Raw genomic sequence first — 18,538 nt, 5'->3', positions numbered from 1 at the left:
ACTGTGCTTTCCTCATCAGTTACACTACTATAGAGGAGAAAGTTACTTTGCTGAGTTTTTCCACATATAAAGTCAGAAGTATTACCAAATGCAATCAATTATCATTTGGTTACAATTAATTTATGCCTAATTTATTAATTATTGCAATAGGTCTTGAACTGTATAGAGTTGAAGCTAATGGCATTCGATGATAATTTTGCATTTTTAATAGAAATAATTGAATCATTAAAAATTGCACTCTATCTTATTTTTCTAGTTAAATTTTTGTAATGTCTCAAATTATAATAGAAAAAAGTTTATTTTCTGTGTAAACCATTACTAAATATAAGGTTAGCATTTAGAATATTGTCATCTCTTTCATTTGAATATGTACATTGCTAAAGGCTCTGTATAAAAAGGCTTTTTTATCATAAAACTTGAAGTTTTAGTGTAACTAGTATGGAATAGTTGATAATTACTCAGCAATAATTTAAAATGAATAATTGTAATATATTTGCTGTGAATAAAACATATGAGGATGACTCATACGAGGATGACTCACTTTGGGTTTTTTAATAATTTTTTCTTCAGTCTATTGTCTGTGCTGGAATGATGATATGGAATTTCGTTAAAGAAAAAAATTTTGTTGGACAAATTCTGGTGTTTGTTCTATTGTACAGCTCCCTCTATAGCACCTACCTGTGGACAGGTAAGTTGGATCATGAATGGAAATTTAGATCTGTCCCCCTCTCCTCTATCACTGGAAACCCTCAGCTTCTAGGTGATCTAGTGAAGTCTAGAAGATAGGACTAAGGCATTCACTTGGCAGTTATACCCGCTAACAGTCTGCAAAGCTATGTTGCTTCCTGATGTACTCTGTTTCTGCCAGGGCTCGGGCGGTTTCTAGTCACGTGGTCCTTTTCCTCAGGTTCTTGGGCTCTAGGGCACAGGCAGCAGAGCTCCGCTTTGGAGACCCCAAGAGGGCAGACGCTGGAGGCAGGTGGAGAAAGCAGGGAAAGGGCAGAGAGCTGCGAGGTGTGTGAGATTTGTCACAGAGCTCACTATTAGAGTCCCACTGAACTGAACAAAAAATTCTGGCTCTGCCTTAAGCAAAAGACTTGAGTTTTGCAGTCTCAATATCCTCATCTGTAAGACTGGGTAATTGCACCTTATAGGGTTATTTTGAGAATTAAATGAAATAGAAGTATTTATGCCTGGTACATATTAGGTACTCAACAAGTGGAACTGTATTGTTACATAGAGGAAAAAACGGTAATGTGAGAACAATTAAGGGAATAAAAGGACATGGAAATAAAAGAGAAGCCAGTTAAGAAAGACTATTTCTCATTTCAACAGGCCCCAAAAATGATATTCAGAATGTTTTAGCACGTTGCTATTTTGAAGTATAATATTTATTCGGATGCATACATTCTGGCATGTTTGTGAAACATTCTGTATGGCTATTTTGTATTCATACCACAAATGGGAACCTGTAAAATGGCACACGAAAGGAAACTAGAGGATGTAGGGCTGGTCACAGCCACTGTTAGGAGGCAGGTGTCAGGAAGTTGCTGTGAGGGACAGGCCTTTGATTTCATGCCTTCAGGATCAAAAGCAGGGCCCATCTAAGTCAACAGCCTTTTGAAGTGAAGCATCAGTGTGGTGAGGAATTACAGAATGAAAAATTCAGTGCAAAGAGGAGAAGCTTTGTGCCTTTAAAAGCAAGCAAACTTTGCATAGCATAAGAGTTTTCATGAGATGTCAAGTTAAAAGAGCCTAAAGACTTTATTTCCAAATACAGATGAACCAAGATGATCTCTAATACTGAGGTTTATTAAGACTAAATTTATAATAAGAACAAGAGAGCAGCAAATAGATCAATGTATAAAAAAGCCCCAAGGCTCTCTGAAGTCCTTTTCAAGCATGCATGCCAAAATCTATCCAAAGACGTTGTTCTGAATTCCCTGACCCCAATGACGGTGTCCTTTAGTCTTCAGATTATTATAATATAACAGAATTTTAGACCCAAAATGTCATTTTAAATTGTCCTGTTCAGCCATGTTCAATTTCACTCGTTTGCATACCATTATTACCACACAAAGGGCGGTAATAATGTCCATGAGACAAAAGCCAGTCGTCAAGAGGCAAGATGGTGGCAGAGAAAGGGCATTTTATTACAGCTTGCTAGCAAGAGGGAAGATGGCCGACGAATGTCCAAAAGAACCATCTTAAGGGGGCACAGAATCTTGAAGCAGTTTTATAGGCCAGTGGGTTACAAAGGAGGGGTTAGGAATGTTGAACCTCCTGGTGTTACAGACTTGGGGTTGCCACACCAGACCTTTCAGTTTTCATTGATGATGGCTATCAACACAGACTCTCTGTTTGGAGGTCATCACATTCCTAAGGAACTCAAAGGACAAAGTTATCATCTTATCGTCTTATCACAGATGGGAGGTATATGCAGAAGCAGGGATCATAAACAGATGGATCTCCTGGAGGGTGCAAATCCAGCTGAGTCAGTCAGAGGTCATTCAAAGTTACATTATGGTCTCTTTTCTACAATATAGCTTCCCTTATGTCAACCTTCTATTGAGCTAGTTTCACCATCCTCACCATTTTTGCCACATCTGCATACCACCTGCCCTTTCTTTTTTTCCTTAAATTTGACTCACTTTTTTTACTTTAATAAATTGAGCTTTAGATCAGTAAAATGCCAGGTTTCATATGCTAGTTAAAGTTTTTTCAAGCACATGTTAAACACATAACAAGTCAAAAATTTTCACCCTTGTGCCACTTATGGTCTCCATGTTTTTGGAAACACTGGTCTAGTTTAAAGCCTTCATTTTGCAGATGAGGAAAATAAAGCCCAAAGAGTTTAACTGATTCAGGCAGGAGCTCTCACGGCTTGTCAGTGAGAGATCCAGGGCTGGATGGGGCCTGTTCACACATCAGTCTTTCCACAAGGCAGGGATGATGAGCCTCAGAACTTTAAAGCGTGCGCTTGCTGTGTGAAACGGTTGGCACGCTTTTGTCGCTAGTTACTTGTTTCCCTGGCACTTTGAAAACCTGGAATATAGAGTGTACAAACACCTTTAGGGAGGAGCGGTGGTATTAGAGTGTCTCTTGAACTTGAGTTTGTGTGGGTCCTCTGTAAAGAAAAACAATTCTCAAGGACCTCGGTGTTGATTTATATTGTTTCCAGCACAGTGGAATTTTAAGTCTAGGTATGAATTCCTTCTATACAGCTAATATACAATTTTAAAACCAAAGTAAATTCACAGATGAGATTTAAACAAAACTACAAACTCAGTAATTCTAATTATTAACATTAATTGACATGACAAAGGGTTTTGTTTTGCTAATCTGAATCACCATTTGAAATGTAAAATGAACTCACTTCTCCGGTTAGGGTTTTTTTTAGTTTGGCCTGCCTTTACTTCCTGGGTGGGCTTATGACCTGGTTATCTCACGGCTTTTCTCTCTTCAAACTAGTAGAGAACCTTCGTGTGGAGCACATGTGGTGATGTCCTTTGGCCTTCACTTGGCTCAAACTTAGTATAAAACCAAATGTAAGAGCCAGCCCTGTTGGCCAAGTGGTTAAAGTTCGGCGCCCTCACCACTTCGGCGGCCTGGGTTCATTTCCCAGTCACGGAACCACACCACCAATCTGTCAGCAGCCATGCTGTGGCTGCAGCTCACATGGAAGAACTAGAAGAACTTACAACTAGGATATACAACCATGCACTAGAGCTTTGGGGAGGAAAAAAAACCGCCAAATATAAGCCCTGAAATCAGGAGACTATACTTTGGTTATAAGATGGGCATCTAGAGGATCATCATTGAAAATATGACAAAAAGACTTAAAAATTTCTCATAGAAATTTCCAGATCCTGAAGAATATGTCTTAGGAACCCTAGGGGTCCACGGATCTGAGTTTTAGAAACACTGATGGAGTTGGATTTACCCATGGATCAGAAGCCTGGGTTTCTAGTCCTGCTCTGCCCTCTGCTGGCCTTGGACAAACCGTTGTTTCTGTCTCTATCAAATGGGGGTGTTAATTTAAAACAGTCTTTTCCTACCCTAAAGTTCTAAGATTCTACAGCTATGTAGAATTTATTAAATGAGATATTACTTGTATAAATAATTGAGTATAAGATATAAGGAAAGCTCAAGAACTTTAAAACATTTGTTTTTGTATTAAGTTCATATTGTATTTTATTAAGGTCCATCATTTAGACTTGGGGCATTTTCCAAAAACAACACCTGTGTAAGAATTACCTGTACTTTCTTAGCACCAGGAGAGTGGGGGTGTTTTTATTTTTAGAATTGTTGTGTATCCAGGTAAAAATTTTTTCCCAAATATACTTACATTCCAAACACATCAGTCAAAAGAATAAAGTGAGTTGGGCTTTTGAAAAAATCCTCATGTATAAAACAAAAAACTTGAGTAAAGAAACAATATAGTAGGGAAAACATGAATAATTTTGAATTAAGAAAACTTCAAAATATTGGGAATAGCGTTTATTTAGACAGAGTAAATTCTAGGGCAAAAACTATAGACTACTGTTGAAAGAAGCTTGGTTAAGATTCTATGAAGTCTGATCGACATCAAGAGTAATCTACTTTTCAATCCCTATTTCTTGTTCTTAGGCCTTCTAGCAATTTCTTTGTTTCTTTTGAAAAAGAGAGAGAATGTACAAGTTCCTGTTGGAATCATCATAATATCTGGCTGGGGGTAAGTCAGTAGTTTTCTGTTTGCTTACCTATTTCCATATATGCAGTTACTATGCATCCTCTCCTTCTCTCTCTCTGAACCCTTGTTATTACAGAATTCCTGCTCTCCTTGTTGGTGTTCTTTTGATAACTGGAAAGCATAATGGAGATAGCATTGACTCTGCCTTCTTTTATGGAAAAGAGCAGGTGAGAAGAGTTTATTGTTAGCTCGCTTCTTGAGAATGTCTCTTTTCAGCTTGTTAATGTATTTTGCTATAGTTATAGTAAAATTAATTTTGGAAATCTATTCCAACTTACTGCATATCACTAGTGATCCTGTGTCACTTTGTTAAGTCATACCTTAAATGTGGTAAAGATTTTACATGTCTAAGTCCGTTTTTAGCTGAGGATTTCCAAATGTTTGAAACTTAATTGGGTCTTCTTAAACACACTTAGGAATTATGTTTCCTCTACCGGAGGAAAGAGTGATTAATTTAGTAAAGTATAAGCAGTATACTTACACTAGTAGCAGTAATAGTATAAGCCAACTTCTTGACTTTCCATCCTATCGTAAATATAAATTTCAAAACAAAAAGTATCTGGGAAAAAGTGTGCTTGAAAAGCTATGGAGTAGAAGGTTTGTGAGACCTGCTAAATCAGAATTCTCCAGGTGTAGGGCCCAAGGATGTGAGTTTTTAAAAAATCTCCTCGAATAATTTTGATTTCTTATCCTTTTTTTTCTGTTTTCTAATTTTGAATTTTTGGAGTTCTTGTGAGAATAAATAAAATCATACATATAAAGGACTTAGACTAGTGCTGGCATATGGTTAGTACTCAATAAGTATTAGCTATAGTTATTGATTTTTAGTATTATTACCATAACAAAGTCTCCAGTTGAAGTATGCTTGAACTGTGTATTAAAGCAAGCAAAAACTTTGAAGTAAAGAAAAAGTCTGTAAGCAATCATTTAGGTTACTTGTAGAGGAAACCAATGTCATTGATGTATAGCAAAAGAAGCATCTAGAAATCTTACATGATTACAAGCAAACCCTAATTTCTCTACAAGTAACTTACATCCCTTCCATACTCTTACTCTTTTTTTAAGAACCACTGTTCTAGAGCATTTATAGCTGTGGAGATATTGCATTTTCCACCAAAAAAGCACACTGAACCTACTCCACTTTGTGAAAAGTGTCCTAACGTCTTTTTGCACTGTTGGCAGATGATCATCACGGCAGTCACCCTGTTCTGCAGCATTGCCATAGCCGGCATAGCGCTCATGTGTATGAACCGCACCACCCAAGCGGGACGCTATGAGGGTTTCGACCAGTCTCAGGACCACAAAGCAGCAGAGCCTGGAAACACTGCTTTTGAGGAGAGTCCAGTGCCAATAACTGAACCCGAACTTTTTACAAGTTCTATCCCAGAAACAAGTATGATCCTTAAATATAAGGGAGCTCTTACATGACTGTATGGCATGCATTCCAAATGTTTTGTTTAAGGGAACTTTCTTAACCATCTTGAATTATCACCAGTATTTGTCAGATGAGGAACTTGAATCATAGTCAATAATAGAAAGAGCTTGAAAGTTCATTAGATTCTTGTTTATAAATCTTTTGTGAGGATAATCTTTTGTTAAATCCTGGGACCTGAGATTTTAGAAAAAAGCAACAACTGAAGGAAGGCCCTTTCTAGGAACTAAGCACCTCCATTTGTTAATTTAACAACATTGTATCAGGCAAGCACCATCAATAAAATGAAGGAAAAGCAGGGTTAATGGTAAAAGTCAGGAATTGGCAAACTACAGTCTGCAGGGCAAATCTGGTCCACCATCTGTTTTTGTATGGCCAAAGGGTTAAGGATAGTTTTTACATTTTTTTTTTTTTAAGATTTTGTTTTTTTCCTTTTTTTCTCCCCAAAGCCCCCCAGTACATAGTTGTATGTTCTTTGTTGTGGGTCCTTCTAGTTGTGGCATGTGGGACGCTGCCTCAGCATGGTTTGATGAGCAGTGCCATGTCCGCGCCCAGGATTCAAACCAACGAAACACTGGGCTGCCTGCAGCGGAGCACGCGAACTTAACCACTCGGCCATGGGGCCAGCCCCTAGTTTTTACATTTTTAAAAGGTAGATGAAAAATTTTAGAAGACAGACATTTTGTGACACTTGACAGTTATATGATCTTTAACTTTCAGTGTCCAGAATGTTTTATTGGAACACAGCCACGCTCATTCATTCGTGTGTTGTCTATGGCTGCTTTCACGCTACGTTGTAGAGTGAGTCGTTCAGCAGAGATCCAGTGGCCTGCAAAGCCTAAAGTATTTATCATCTGGCCCGTTACAGAAAATGTTTGCCAGCCCACGGTGTAAGTGAAAAAATCCTAACTAGTAACTTTGTTAATAAGTGTTAACAGTAGTTATGAGGTTTGCTTCAATTCATGAAGGGAACTCAGCAATAGGGTATGCATTTCGGATTCACTGGTGCATGTGGACATTTCATAGACATAAAACATTGTCTAGGAGGCTGGCCCCGTGGCCGAGTGGTTAGGTTCGCGTGCTCCGCTGCAGGTAGCCCAGGGTTTCGTCGGTTCGAATCCTGGGCGCGGACATGGCACTGCTCATCAAACCATGCTGAGGCGGTGTCCCACATGCCGCAACTAGAAGGACCCACAACGAAGAATATACAACTATGTACTGGGGGCCTTGGGGAGAAAAAGGGAAAAAAAAAACCCAAAAAACATTGTGCTAGGAAGTGTAAATGACAGTACCTATTTTGTTTAGAGAGTTTATGGAGTAGAGAGAAGACTAATCTCACAACTACTAGTTTAAATGTCAGTAAGTAAAGGATACAAAGAGAGAGCAAAAAGATAAAAAAACATTTTAACTATCTTTATCTGAAAAGGAAGAAAATCCCACAAGTCTTGCCCTCTTACACTGCCTCCCTTCTCCCTCTTTCCCTTCCTCCATCCCAAACCAGAAGTATATAACTCAGCGGTTAAAAGCGGGGGTCTGGAGCCAGACTGCCTGGGTTCAAATCCTGACTCCACAACGGGCTGCTTTCTGATCTTGGGCAAGTTCCCTGTGCCTCTATTTCCATATCTGCTGATAGTACCTACTTCATAGGCCTGCGGGGTCCTAACCACATAGGACTGTAGTTTGCCAGCTCCCTACGAACACCATCATCCCTGCTTCAGGCAGGCCTCCTGTAGTTCATTTGATTGACGGCACTCGCTAATTTCTTTGTTAGATCCTTTGTGGGTATATCATCAAAATTTCATTCTTTGGAGCCCTCTTGACCATTTTCCCTTTTAAAATGGAAGTTCAAGTATTATATTTACATTTTCACTAAAATTTTAAAAGCTGTTTTCCCTAAGTCTAGAGTACTTTTCTGATCATGCTGAATCCTTTGTGGACTCTTACATTTATCCCCTAAACCCGTCTACTGTTTTCAGGCAGGCCTTGAAGACCACCACTCTGGCTGGCCCTCTGTGTCTTCTTCTCCCACGAATGTTTCAGAACTGGCTACAGAAGGCCTGACAGCATGTGTGGGGAGCCCTAAACTAAGTGTCTTAAGTTCAGAGACTTTTGCTGCTACATCTTTACCTGTTTTTAAAAACAGCAAATAAACTGTACCATAGATGTTCCTTAAATCCTGTCGCCATCATCTCCAGCAGGAAAGCTAGCTTGCCCCGTTAGTATAAATAAATGGAGGTTCATGAATAAACCCACTAGACTGTAAGTGCTGTGACTGACTTGCCCATCGTTATAGCCTCAGCACCTAGCATGGTATCAGGCTGACTGTGAGTGTTTAGTAACATTTGTTAAATGACAGATAGATGGATGGGTAGATAAGATACACCATGATTTTCTGATGCTACCCTGAAAACTGCCATGCAAAGTACTATTTGCCTATTCACCCATGTTCCTAGGTAAAGGTTTTTAAACCTGTCTGGTTATTTTCCTTCCCTAAATCCTGTTCTCTTTTGCTTTGCTAGTGTTATTAACACACAACACATTAGATGTGCAGCCTGGCCCCCTAAATTTCAATAATCCAAAATAGTACCCTCACCTCTGCCCCTTGCTACACATTTGTCAGAGACCTATGACCTGCACATGTTGCAAGTGTGGAATTGTGATTGAAAGGAAAATTATTTTAATATGAGAGCAAATGTTCAGTTATAAAAGAAAAGGCTAATGGGCTACTTCTATGTCCTTATGTTTGAAGGAAAAAAATGCCATACACTTTTCATGGTGGCCATAAGCATGTGAGCATATGCATGCATGTGTGTGTGTCTGTGTTCATGTTTGTTCCCTATATGTATGTCATTGGAATTGGCTGGCTTTATGTCTGCTTTCTTAACAGTTTTACCTTAGTTGATTTTAGCCTTCAGCTTTCTAAAGATGAGAGGGCTGGGCCAGGTGATCTCTGTATTTTCTTTTCTATGATTCTGTGGTTCTATTTTAACCTTGAGATGGCATCATTATCTTAAATTAGAAAGACATTCATAATAGGTTATTATAGATTGTAGTTTTTATACTTTGAAATCTTTTTTTGTTTTTAAGAACACCACAGAAGAATTAAAGCACATTATCAATGAAAGCTTCAGCCTAGGCATTATTCCTTTTTCTAGCATGTTAAATTTTAATACAGTTTATCACTAAAGTTATTATTCTACTATAATCCATGTCAAGAAGTGTCATGTCTGTATATGTGTGAAATGTTCTAAAGGATACTGTGCGCAGTTCTCTGACTGTATAGAGGAAAAATGACAGCTCTGTAGCAGATGCCTCAGTGTGACTTCTGTAAACCAGCAAGAGATTTGCAGCAATACATATTTGAAAAGAAAAAAGAATATAGTTGTTTTTACTGCATCTTCTAGACTAGTATGAGATACGTTCGTTTTTTGTTTTTGTTTTTTTGAGGAAGATTAGCCCTGAGCTAACATCTGCTGCCAATCCTCTTCTTTTTGCTGAGGAAGACTGGCCCTGAGCTAACATCTGTGCCCATCTTTCTCCACTTTATATGTGGGACGCCTACCACAGCATGGCTTGCCAATCAGTGCCATGTCCACACCAGGGATCCAAACCGGCGAACCCCGGGATGCCGAAGCGGAATGTGCGCACTTAACCGCTGCGCCACCAGGCCAGCCCCGAGATACGTTCTTGAAAAAAGTGACTCTTGAGCTGAACTTTAAAGGAGGAGAGGATTTGGATGAATTAACAAGTGGGAATTCCATGCATGTCACACTAGGCCTGGTGACCCAAATAAGCGTGGTGTTTGAGGAGAACACTGAAGAATTGTCGTGAAAGAAGGGAAGGGCCTTTGCTGAGTAGTGGGGATGGTTGGATAGGGAGAGAGGGGCCAAGGCCTAGAGAGCTTTCAAATTCAGGCCAGGGAGTTTGAATTAACTGCAGTAAGCCATAGAGCATTAGTGCCTGTTTTTGGGGCGTGATGAAATAAAAGCTGTATTTTAGAAAAGTGTTCAAATTCTTAGTTCCCAAAGCACAGAGGAAACTAACAAACCAGCATGGATAAAAACTTTTTTCCTTGTCTCATACAATGAGGAGACAATATGAAAAGGAGCTAGTCCTTTGTCTGCCACTCTTTAAATGTTAACTTCTATAAGCACATTTGAATACTTTTTGATAGATAACATATGAAAACATTTCCACTGAGGCTGCATGGGAAGTGTGTGTGTGTATGAATGGGTTTTTTTTTTTGTTTGGTTTGGTTTGGGTTTTGTTTTGTTTTGTTTGGCATCTCTTGAAGTTGTCCATTTCTGTGGTGGCTGGGCTCTACCCTCACATGTTATGTTATATATATAGGTTGCTGCTCCTGCTCCATGGGAAATGGTGAATTACACTGCCCATCCACAGAACCAGTAGCAAACACAAGCACCAGTGGGCCTGTGACTCCTTCATTTGAGAAAAGTAAGTGCTTCTGGGCCATGGGGATGGGCCTAAGGAACAGAAGATTCCTTATCCTTATGCCTTAAGAGAACTCTCCATAGAATTTCTATAGAAGCTACACTGTTTATGTATTCTCAAATAAGATGGGGGAAAGTGCTAATAGGATAATAATTATGCATAGATAGAATACTCATTGAAAAACAGATAAAATTCTCATAATGTAATAGGTATAATAGTATTATACACACACACACACATAAATTTCCCACTAAATTTAACCCAAGTGATAATTCCAAGAAGTTTGCCCTAAGCACCATTATGTTTTTGGCCTTTTTTCTTGTTTTAGAAGCTGAGACTTTTCCACCACTCCCTTCCTCCAGGGCCAGCATCAATTAATTAGTGCTTAATTATATTTGAATCCATATCCTTCAAATATACCCTCTCTTATAAAATAAGAAGAATCCTTAAAAGTAATAACCCTTTGGCCTATAGACTAAGAGACTGAATTCCATTTGTGTTCTGAATTTCACATTGAAAACAAATACACTTACGTGAAATTGCAATGCACTTTCAGTTAATTCTGCTTATTTATAATCACGCTAGAAAAGGAAATCCCAAAAAACCCTCTTTGTGATGAAGCATATGTCACCTGTATTGTTGCTAAAGGCATTATGTTTTTATATAAGAAATGTGAGGATGATAAGAAATGATATATGTAAGTCACTTAGCACAGAGTGTGGTGTACATAGTAAATGCCCATTAAACAGTCGTAGCAGCGGTAGTTGTCATTATTCAGGTGGGGTTTGTATTTGGCTGCTCTCTGCTGGCTAGGAATGAATGGTAAATAGAACTCACTTTTCCACAGAAGGAATATAAATATATCAGATGTTGGGCCTTCACTGACTTTCTGATAGGAAACCCCTTTTGGCATTTAGTTGAACAGTCAGTTTTAATTTGTGCACCACTTTTATAAACTAATGTTTCTTTACGTCAGAATTCCCAAGGCCTACCTCCTTATTTTCTTTTCCCTACACAATATACCTAATAGTAAAGTCCATTGACAAATTCAACGTGTAATTTGATTTAACAGCTTTTTTTTTGCCTCCCCAAATCTCTTTATGCTCTGCTTATCTGTCATTTTCTTCATTAATAATCCTGATTCCTGAAAACTCTTTTAAATTGTAGGGCCTTCTTAGAGTTTCTGATCATATTTCATAAAAATTAAATAGAATGAGAGCCATCATATATGGACTTATCTGCTCATATAATTTCCTCTTATTTCCTAAGCCTGAAATAAAGTCTAAAGAAAATCAAACTATGGATAAATGAGAATTTTAGAGTTTAACGATATAATTAATTCCTCATGCCCAAAACATTGACACATCACAAAGGTAAAATAAATATTGCCATGTGTAAGAAAGGCAAATGAAAGACAGTAAAATTTATTTTTATCCATTTTTGTAGTATCTGTACATAACATTTTAAGACCAGGTTTACTATATATACTGCTAGAATTTTTCTACACCAAGATATACACAAATAATTCTTATTAAAATAGAATCCCTACAGAGACAGTTGGGCCGCCTACTTTCTTACTATTGAGCAACATTGTGAGCCTTCCCCCATGCCGTTGGCTGTTGTGCTAGACCATGTTTAATGGTTATATATGTCCTTTCCTAAGATGAGGGCTTAGGAAATACAAATTGTTATTGTTAGCTTGAGGGTCAGAGCTATACATTTTTTTTATCACTGACTTTTTAAAATCAGACTGTGTATTAGTCTAGACATCTGTTTGGTAACAGTGTTTTCCCCTGCTTTTGAAGCCATATATATGGTGGAACTGAGGTAGGAAACAAAGGTCTCTTGTGAAAGGCCCCTCACCTCTATTTTAGGCCAGGGAAATCATACCTGTGATTTGGACTTGGTTCCATGTGTGAACAGAACAAAGTATATAATATTTTTTATTTGGTTCCTTAAAGGTCTCTTCTAAGGTAAATTTTAAATTCTTTCATAACAGGCAAGCCAGCCCTGGTGGTCTAGTGGTTAAGATTTAGTGCTCTCACCACTGCAGCCCAGGTTTGTTTCCTGGTCAGGGAAATGCACCACCCGTCTGTCGGTTGTCATGCTGTGGCAGCTGCATGTTGCTGTGATGCTGAAAGCTATGCCACCAGGGTTTCAAATATCAGCAGAGTCACCCATGGGGGACAGGTTTCAGCAGAGCTTCCAGACTAAGATAGACTAGGAAGAAGGAACTGGCCACCCACTTTGGAAAAAACTGGCCATGAAAACCCTGTGAATAGCAATGGGGCATTGTCTGATAGAGCACCAGAAGGTGAGAGGAGGACACAAAAAGACCCAGCAGGGTTCCGCTCTGCTGTCCACAGGGGCGCTAGGAGTTGGAATCAACTCAAGGACACTGACAACAAGAAATGAAAGGCAAGGGGTAGTAGTAAATTTGTTTTACAGTTAGCCAAAGTAGCGTATTCATGAGCAGTATGTAGATTTATCACAGGTAAAACTTGAGTTTTTAATTTAGCCTTAAAAATATACATATATGGGGCTGGCCCCATGGCCGAGTGGTTAAGTTCGCGCGCTCCCCTGCAGGCGGCCCAGTGTTTCGTTGGTTCGAATCCTGGGCGTGGACATGGCACTGCTCATCGGACCACGCTGGGGCAGCATCCCACATGCCACAACTAGAGGAACCCACAGCGAAGAGTACGCAGCTGTGTGCCGGGGGGCTTTAGGGAGAAAAAGGAAAAAATAAAAAATCTTTAAAAAAAAAATATATATATATACATATATGGGGGCCGGCCCAGTGGCACAGCAGTTAAGTTCGCACGTTCCACTTCAGCAGCCTGAGCTTCACCCGTTCAGATCCAGGGTGCGGACATGGCACCGCTTGGCACGCCATGCGGTGGTAGGCGTCCCATGTGTAAGGTAGAGGAAGATGTGCACAGATGTTAGCTCAGGGCCAGTCTTCCTCAGCAAAAAGAGGAGGATTGGCAGCAGTTAGCTCAGGGCTAATCTTCCTCCAAAAAAAAAAAAATTTATGTTTTATATAATATTATATATATGATATATATATTACATTGTTGAATAGTGTAGAAAGGAACTATACTACTCATATTTTTTCAGATAAAAATGCTTGACAAGTACAACTCTCCTGAAAGAACATGAAGGAGCCTTACTGGGATTTCATCTAAAATAATATACTGATTCTGAGCTGAATGTGCATATGTGGTAGTTTGCGTAGGAAGTCATTATGAATTTAAAATGCATCCAAATAAAAAGCTCTGATTACAAATTGTTGTACTTACTGTTTTATAGATGATCATTGTGTGAGCCGCTGTAACTCCCAGAGCTGCATCTTAGCCCAGGAAGAAGAGCAGTATCTACAGAGTGGAGACCAGCAACTGACTCGACATGTGTTGCTGTGTTTACTTCTCATTATTGGCCTGTTTGCTGTAAATGTTTCTTCTGATTTTGTTTTGGGGCCATTTCTTTAAATGTTTGGCAAAGGTTTTATTCAGGCATCTGGGAGAAACTTAGTCGCTACTTCCCAGGGCAGGTGGCAGCTAGGCCATCTGAATCCTAATCTTGAGCTAAATGTTTTGGAGGGAAAAGAGAATGGATAATTCCCATTACTCTTTGCCTGAGTGCTCCAATAGCTTATTTTGCTTAGAATCACTCACTCATTCTATGGTATCTTCCATGATGGAGGAGGCCCACTTATTCCTAACGTTTTCCTTGATGACTTCAGTGCATAAACACCTACATAGTCTCTCAGAAGATACTCCTCAGATAAATAAACTTTTAAAAATAATTTTAAATTATGAAAATAACATAACCAACTTCATACGATTGATACTTACAAAATAGAGAAAAGAGGAAAAATATCGTTCATACTACTGCCTTCTATTTTCTAATACATTTTTCATGGTTCTGATGATACATACAGATTTATATCCTGCTTTGTGACTTATGTCAAGCATTTTCAAATTGCTATATAGTGTTCATAACCATTACTTTAAATGTCCCCTCAATAAACCATCGAGGAAGATACATTATAATTTACTCAACCACTTCCTTATGGATTGTTCCTAATTTTTCAAAATGCTCTAATAAACATCTTCATGCAGTATATTTCCTTATGATAGATTCTCAGAGTTGGAAAACCTGGGTCAAAGAGTATAAATATTTCTGTGCCTTTGGATGCATTCTACTAAATTGTTTTCCAAAAGAGTGGTATAGATTTGTAAAGTACTCTCACCAGCATTGAATATTATAAATTTTTTAATTTGATAATTTTATAGGTGAAATATAGCATTTCATTTTTCAAATGCATTTCTTTGATTCCTAAAGGGTTTTTTTAAATTAGTTTTATGTCCTGTTTTGTGAATTATCAGTTATTATTATGTAATTCTTTGAGATGGTTCAAGTGTAACTTGCCTAGAGATGGGAGATGGACCATATAACCTATGAAGAAACCCTCTTACCCTTTTGACACTGGGATGCTTGTTACAGATATCAGCCAGCACCATTTTCACTGCTGTTTAAGAACAAAAATCAAAAAGTAAGAAGCGCTGCCAAGAATTGCCGCTTAGTGATGTGATTGTTTTCATTGTGTAGAACTAATTTTAAAATCAGTCCTGTCTTAGGTTAGCCGGCAGTCCTGATATATTATGTAAGCTTCTGTATTATGGCTCATGTCTTCCTGCTTCAAATCTGATCAGAATAGATGCTGTTTGAATGACATCTGTCAAGAGGAGAGGTTGAAACCCCTTGTTCGAAAGACAAAGCCTCTACATTCTCTCCGTGTTTTTCCTTTTAGTCTTTTTTTCCCTAATTATTAAGTAGATAAGTTATTGTACTGCGTTCTGGATAGAGAGAAGTGATTAGCTTGCTTCATTTTAAAGTACTATTTTCTCCTTCCGTTACAGAATCTTTCCAGTTGTTTATGGTGGCTGTTCAACCAAGAGCCTGGAAGACTGTATGTGGAGTTACAGTTTTTCTGTGCCGTGTTTAACTTTGGCCAGGTATTTACCTACAGAGAACTTGGAGGGGTGTTCGTTTTCCTGGATGGGTTGATTGGGGGTGCTGGTGCGGATGTTGTTGTTTTCTTTTAAATCAAAAGGGTTTAGTTTGTTTGCCAGCTGCTGGTATGTGTGACAGCTGACAGCTGCTGCCTATCTCCTAGTAGAGATGAATTATTATATTGGTTCAAGTCATCAGAATGCACGCGGAGTGTTTCAGTCAGAAATACCAAATCGTTTTTGCTTTGGTTTTGAGATAAAGCACGATAATTTAAGCAGGGAGAAGATGTTCCAAGTTCTTTTTAAATTTTGTGGTGGTCTTAATAAGTTACTTCAAGAACATGACTTACCTTCTCTGAGCCTTTAGTTCAGCCACTTAAATTGATGCACACCATTTCAGTTATATTTTGATGTTTCTTGAACAATAAATACTTAAATCTTTAAAAAAAAATCATGTGGCATATAAATCAGCTTTGACCATGGATAGCAGTTGCCATTCCTTGAGAGTGTACTTCCTACATGCCAACCATCGTGAAGCATTTTACGTTAATTATCTCATTGAAACATCACAATAATACCTGCAAAGTAGACATGATCATCCTTGGTTTAAAAATTAGAAATTAAAATTCCATGAAGAACTAATATAATAGGTGCTGTTATCTTTGTTTATGTCACTATTAAAATAGATATTTAAGGATGTGACATTTTACATATTGGAAAAATATTTCTTATGTGCAAATTTCAAAATATGATTATGTCTTCAATTCCTTACTTTTTAATTAGCGAATGTTAGTCCCCAGGTTAAGTATCAGATTGAAAAAAATAATGTATTTGAAATCACCAGGTTTGCGTATTAAATCTGAAATAATTGGCCATACGCGTTAGTTAACATTTATCAGAAGATGCTCCTGCAAGTTTTTCCCTAACATTAATTTCTTGAAATAGTTCCAGTGTGTTTTGCCATTATTGTGGGAGCAAAAATGGTTATGTCTAGACAGACAAGTGCATCCCAAGGGCTACGTGATGCCCACCTCTCTCCGTGATACTGTTTAAGGTCTGATTTTGTATCCAAGAACTATAAAATGCCAGGTTGAAAAATCAGTCTCCCTGAGAATTTTGCATTCAAAAAGCCCACTCCAAGCTGAGCCATCCCAGGACTAGGACTGAGAAAGCTTCACAAACAGGCTAATGCCAGGAATGTTACATTTGAAATGCTGCCCCTACAATTTATGGCTCATGTGCTTTCAAAGGATGGAGAGAGATACAAACCCCCACTCCCATCCCATCTTCTTGGGGAGCTGGTGTCGTAAGATCATTCCCTTTCGGTTGTTTATAGTTTGGGGGTGAAGAAAGCTACGTCCTTCATATAATATACTGCATTCTCCATCCCACCTCCCACCAACCTGCACTTAGATCCTTATCCCGCTGTGCCTGACAAATGGCAGTTTGCAGCCTCCTGTCTCCCCCAGGAGTCCTCATCATCCTGATCTGTGGCTGCTCTCTGGTGCCCTTTGCCTCATCACCCCTAAATTCTTCAAACCCTTTCCCTAACCACTAGCCTATTTCATTTCACATAAATTTTATTCAGTTACTGTATTATAGTCAGCTATTACAGCACTTTTAAATTCTATAATTTCTGAAGTTTTAACAGAAAAATAATAAAGAAATACATAAGCACAATGGGAGATACATTTTCTTTTTAAAAAAGGGATTGCTTTCTTTTTAAAAAGGGGATAACAAAGACGTATAGCCCTTAAACGTTTTCATTTTTCCTGTAAGCTAGCATGCAAATGTGGCTGCTCCGCGCTGCTTCGTATCACCGTCCTAATTAGTTGGACAGATGATTGTGAAGAGGCAGCCAAGTATAGCAGCTGCCCCCGGGCACTGAACTTCAGAGGGCCTGCCTCGTGTGTTCCATTTCAAAGGTTGCTCTCATCCCTATAGGTTTGCTTCCATAAGCACTATATTTGGTGACTTCCATAATTTTTCTGTCTTCACAGTTTCTTGTTGAATTCATAAAATATAATTTTTTTTCCTCCATAGGGATTTATTTCCTTTGGAATCTTTGGATTGGACAAACATTTAATCATCCTACCTTTCAAAAGAAGGTAAATTTCCTTTTGAAGTAAATCTATATTCGTAAAGGTGATAGCAAAGCCATTCTATTAAGATACTGATATTTTTAAACTTTTAGTAACTGCTAGGAGACCACAGAAAGGTTATCTGTTGATTCCTATATTTGCTGTAAATAATTGCAGAGAAAATATTGGAAGAAATGTTATTAATCCAACATTGTAATTTGCATTTTAATAAGAATGGATGGACACTGGCTTCTATCTATGCCATTAACTGGATAAAGTTGTTAAAAACAAAATGCATTCGAGTAAATTTGAAGATCTAATTGGCTTTATTAGGTGATTCACGGGGCAGCATCCCATCTGGCAACTAGCAGGCACTCCCAGGGATTGTACAAAGTGGAAGGTTTTTATGGGGCAGAACGGTGGGGCAGGGGAGCTGTTAGCAAAAGGAAAAAAAGGGTTATTTTTAGGCCGGGACATCTTATTTTAGGGGGAAGGGACAGGCAAGGGTTTTATCATGCAGATTGCCTCTTCTTCCTCTGGGAGATGCAGAGGGCCCACCTGATGGTTAGTGCTGACCAGAAAATTCCAGACTGGCTCATTAAGATGGCGTTTCGGGGGGAGGTTGAAACCGCAGTAGATGAGGGATTAAGTCTAGGTTTGGTGTCATGGGCCCTGGGCGTGAGTGACGCCATTTGGGCCTGTGCTTTTTCAAAGTAAAATGAAACTTGAAAATGTATTTAGAAATGGAAGTAGTAGGTGGTATGCCCCCAAAGTCTGTATTTGATTGTCGTTCTCCTTTGACCACAGGATTTCTCTTTCTGTCAAA

General features: G+C 38.6%; 1 protein-coding gene across 4 annotated transcripts in view; it reads left to right on the top strand.

The window, feature by feature from the left end:
• The window catches only part of GPR155 (G protein-coupled receptor 155), a 41,234-nt gene that overhangs the window by 16,893 nt on the left and 5,803 nt on the right, over positions 1-18,538 (top strand). For 3 of the 4 annotated variants that reach the window (XM_014851637.3, XM_014851640.3, XM_014851638.3), the window contains 8 exons: positions 571-688; positions 4,630-4,714; positions 4,809-4,899; positions 5,915-6,125; positions 10,515-10,619; positions 13,926-14,062; positions 15,539-15,634; positions 17,675-17,739. In XM_014851637.3, coding sequence (XP_014707123.3) covers positions 571-688; positions 4,630-4,714; positions 4,809-4,899; positions 5,915-6,125; positions 10,515-10,619; positions 13,926-14,062; positions 15,539-15,634; positions 17,675-17,739 — 908 coding nt within the window. The remainder of the gene's footprint in view (positions 1-570; positions 689-4,629; positions 4,715-4,808; positions 4,900-5,914; positions 6,126-10,514; positions 10,620-13,925; positions 14,063-15,538; positions 15,635-17,674; positions 17,740-18,538) is intronic. The other variant, XM_044768689.2, reaches the window with a different exon arrangement.

This window comes from Equus asinus, chromosome 4, assembly GCF_041296235.1.
Source record: "Equus asinus isolate D_3611 breed Donkey chromosome 4, EquAss-T2T_v2, whole genome shotgun sequence".
Taxonomy (NCBI): Eukaryota; Metazoa; Chordata; class Mammalia; order Perissodactyla; family Equidae; genus Equus; species Equus asinus.
This window is presented reverse-complemented; position numbering and strand designations above follow the sequence as displayed.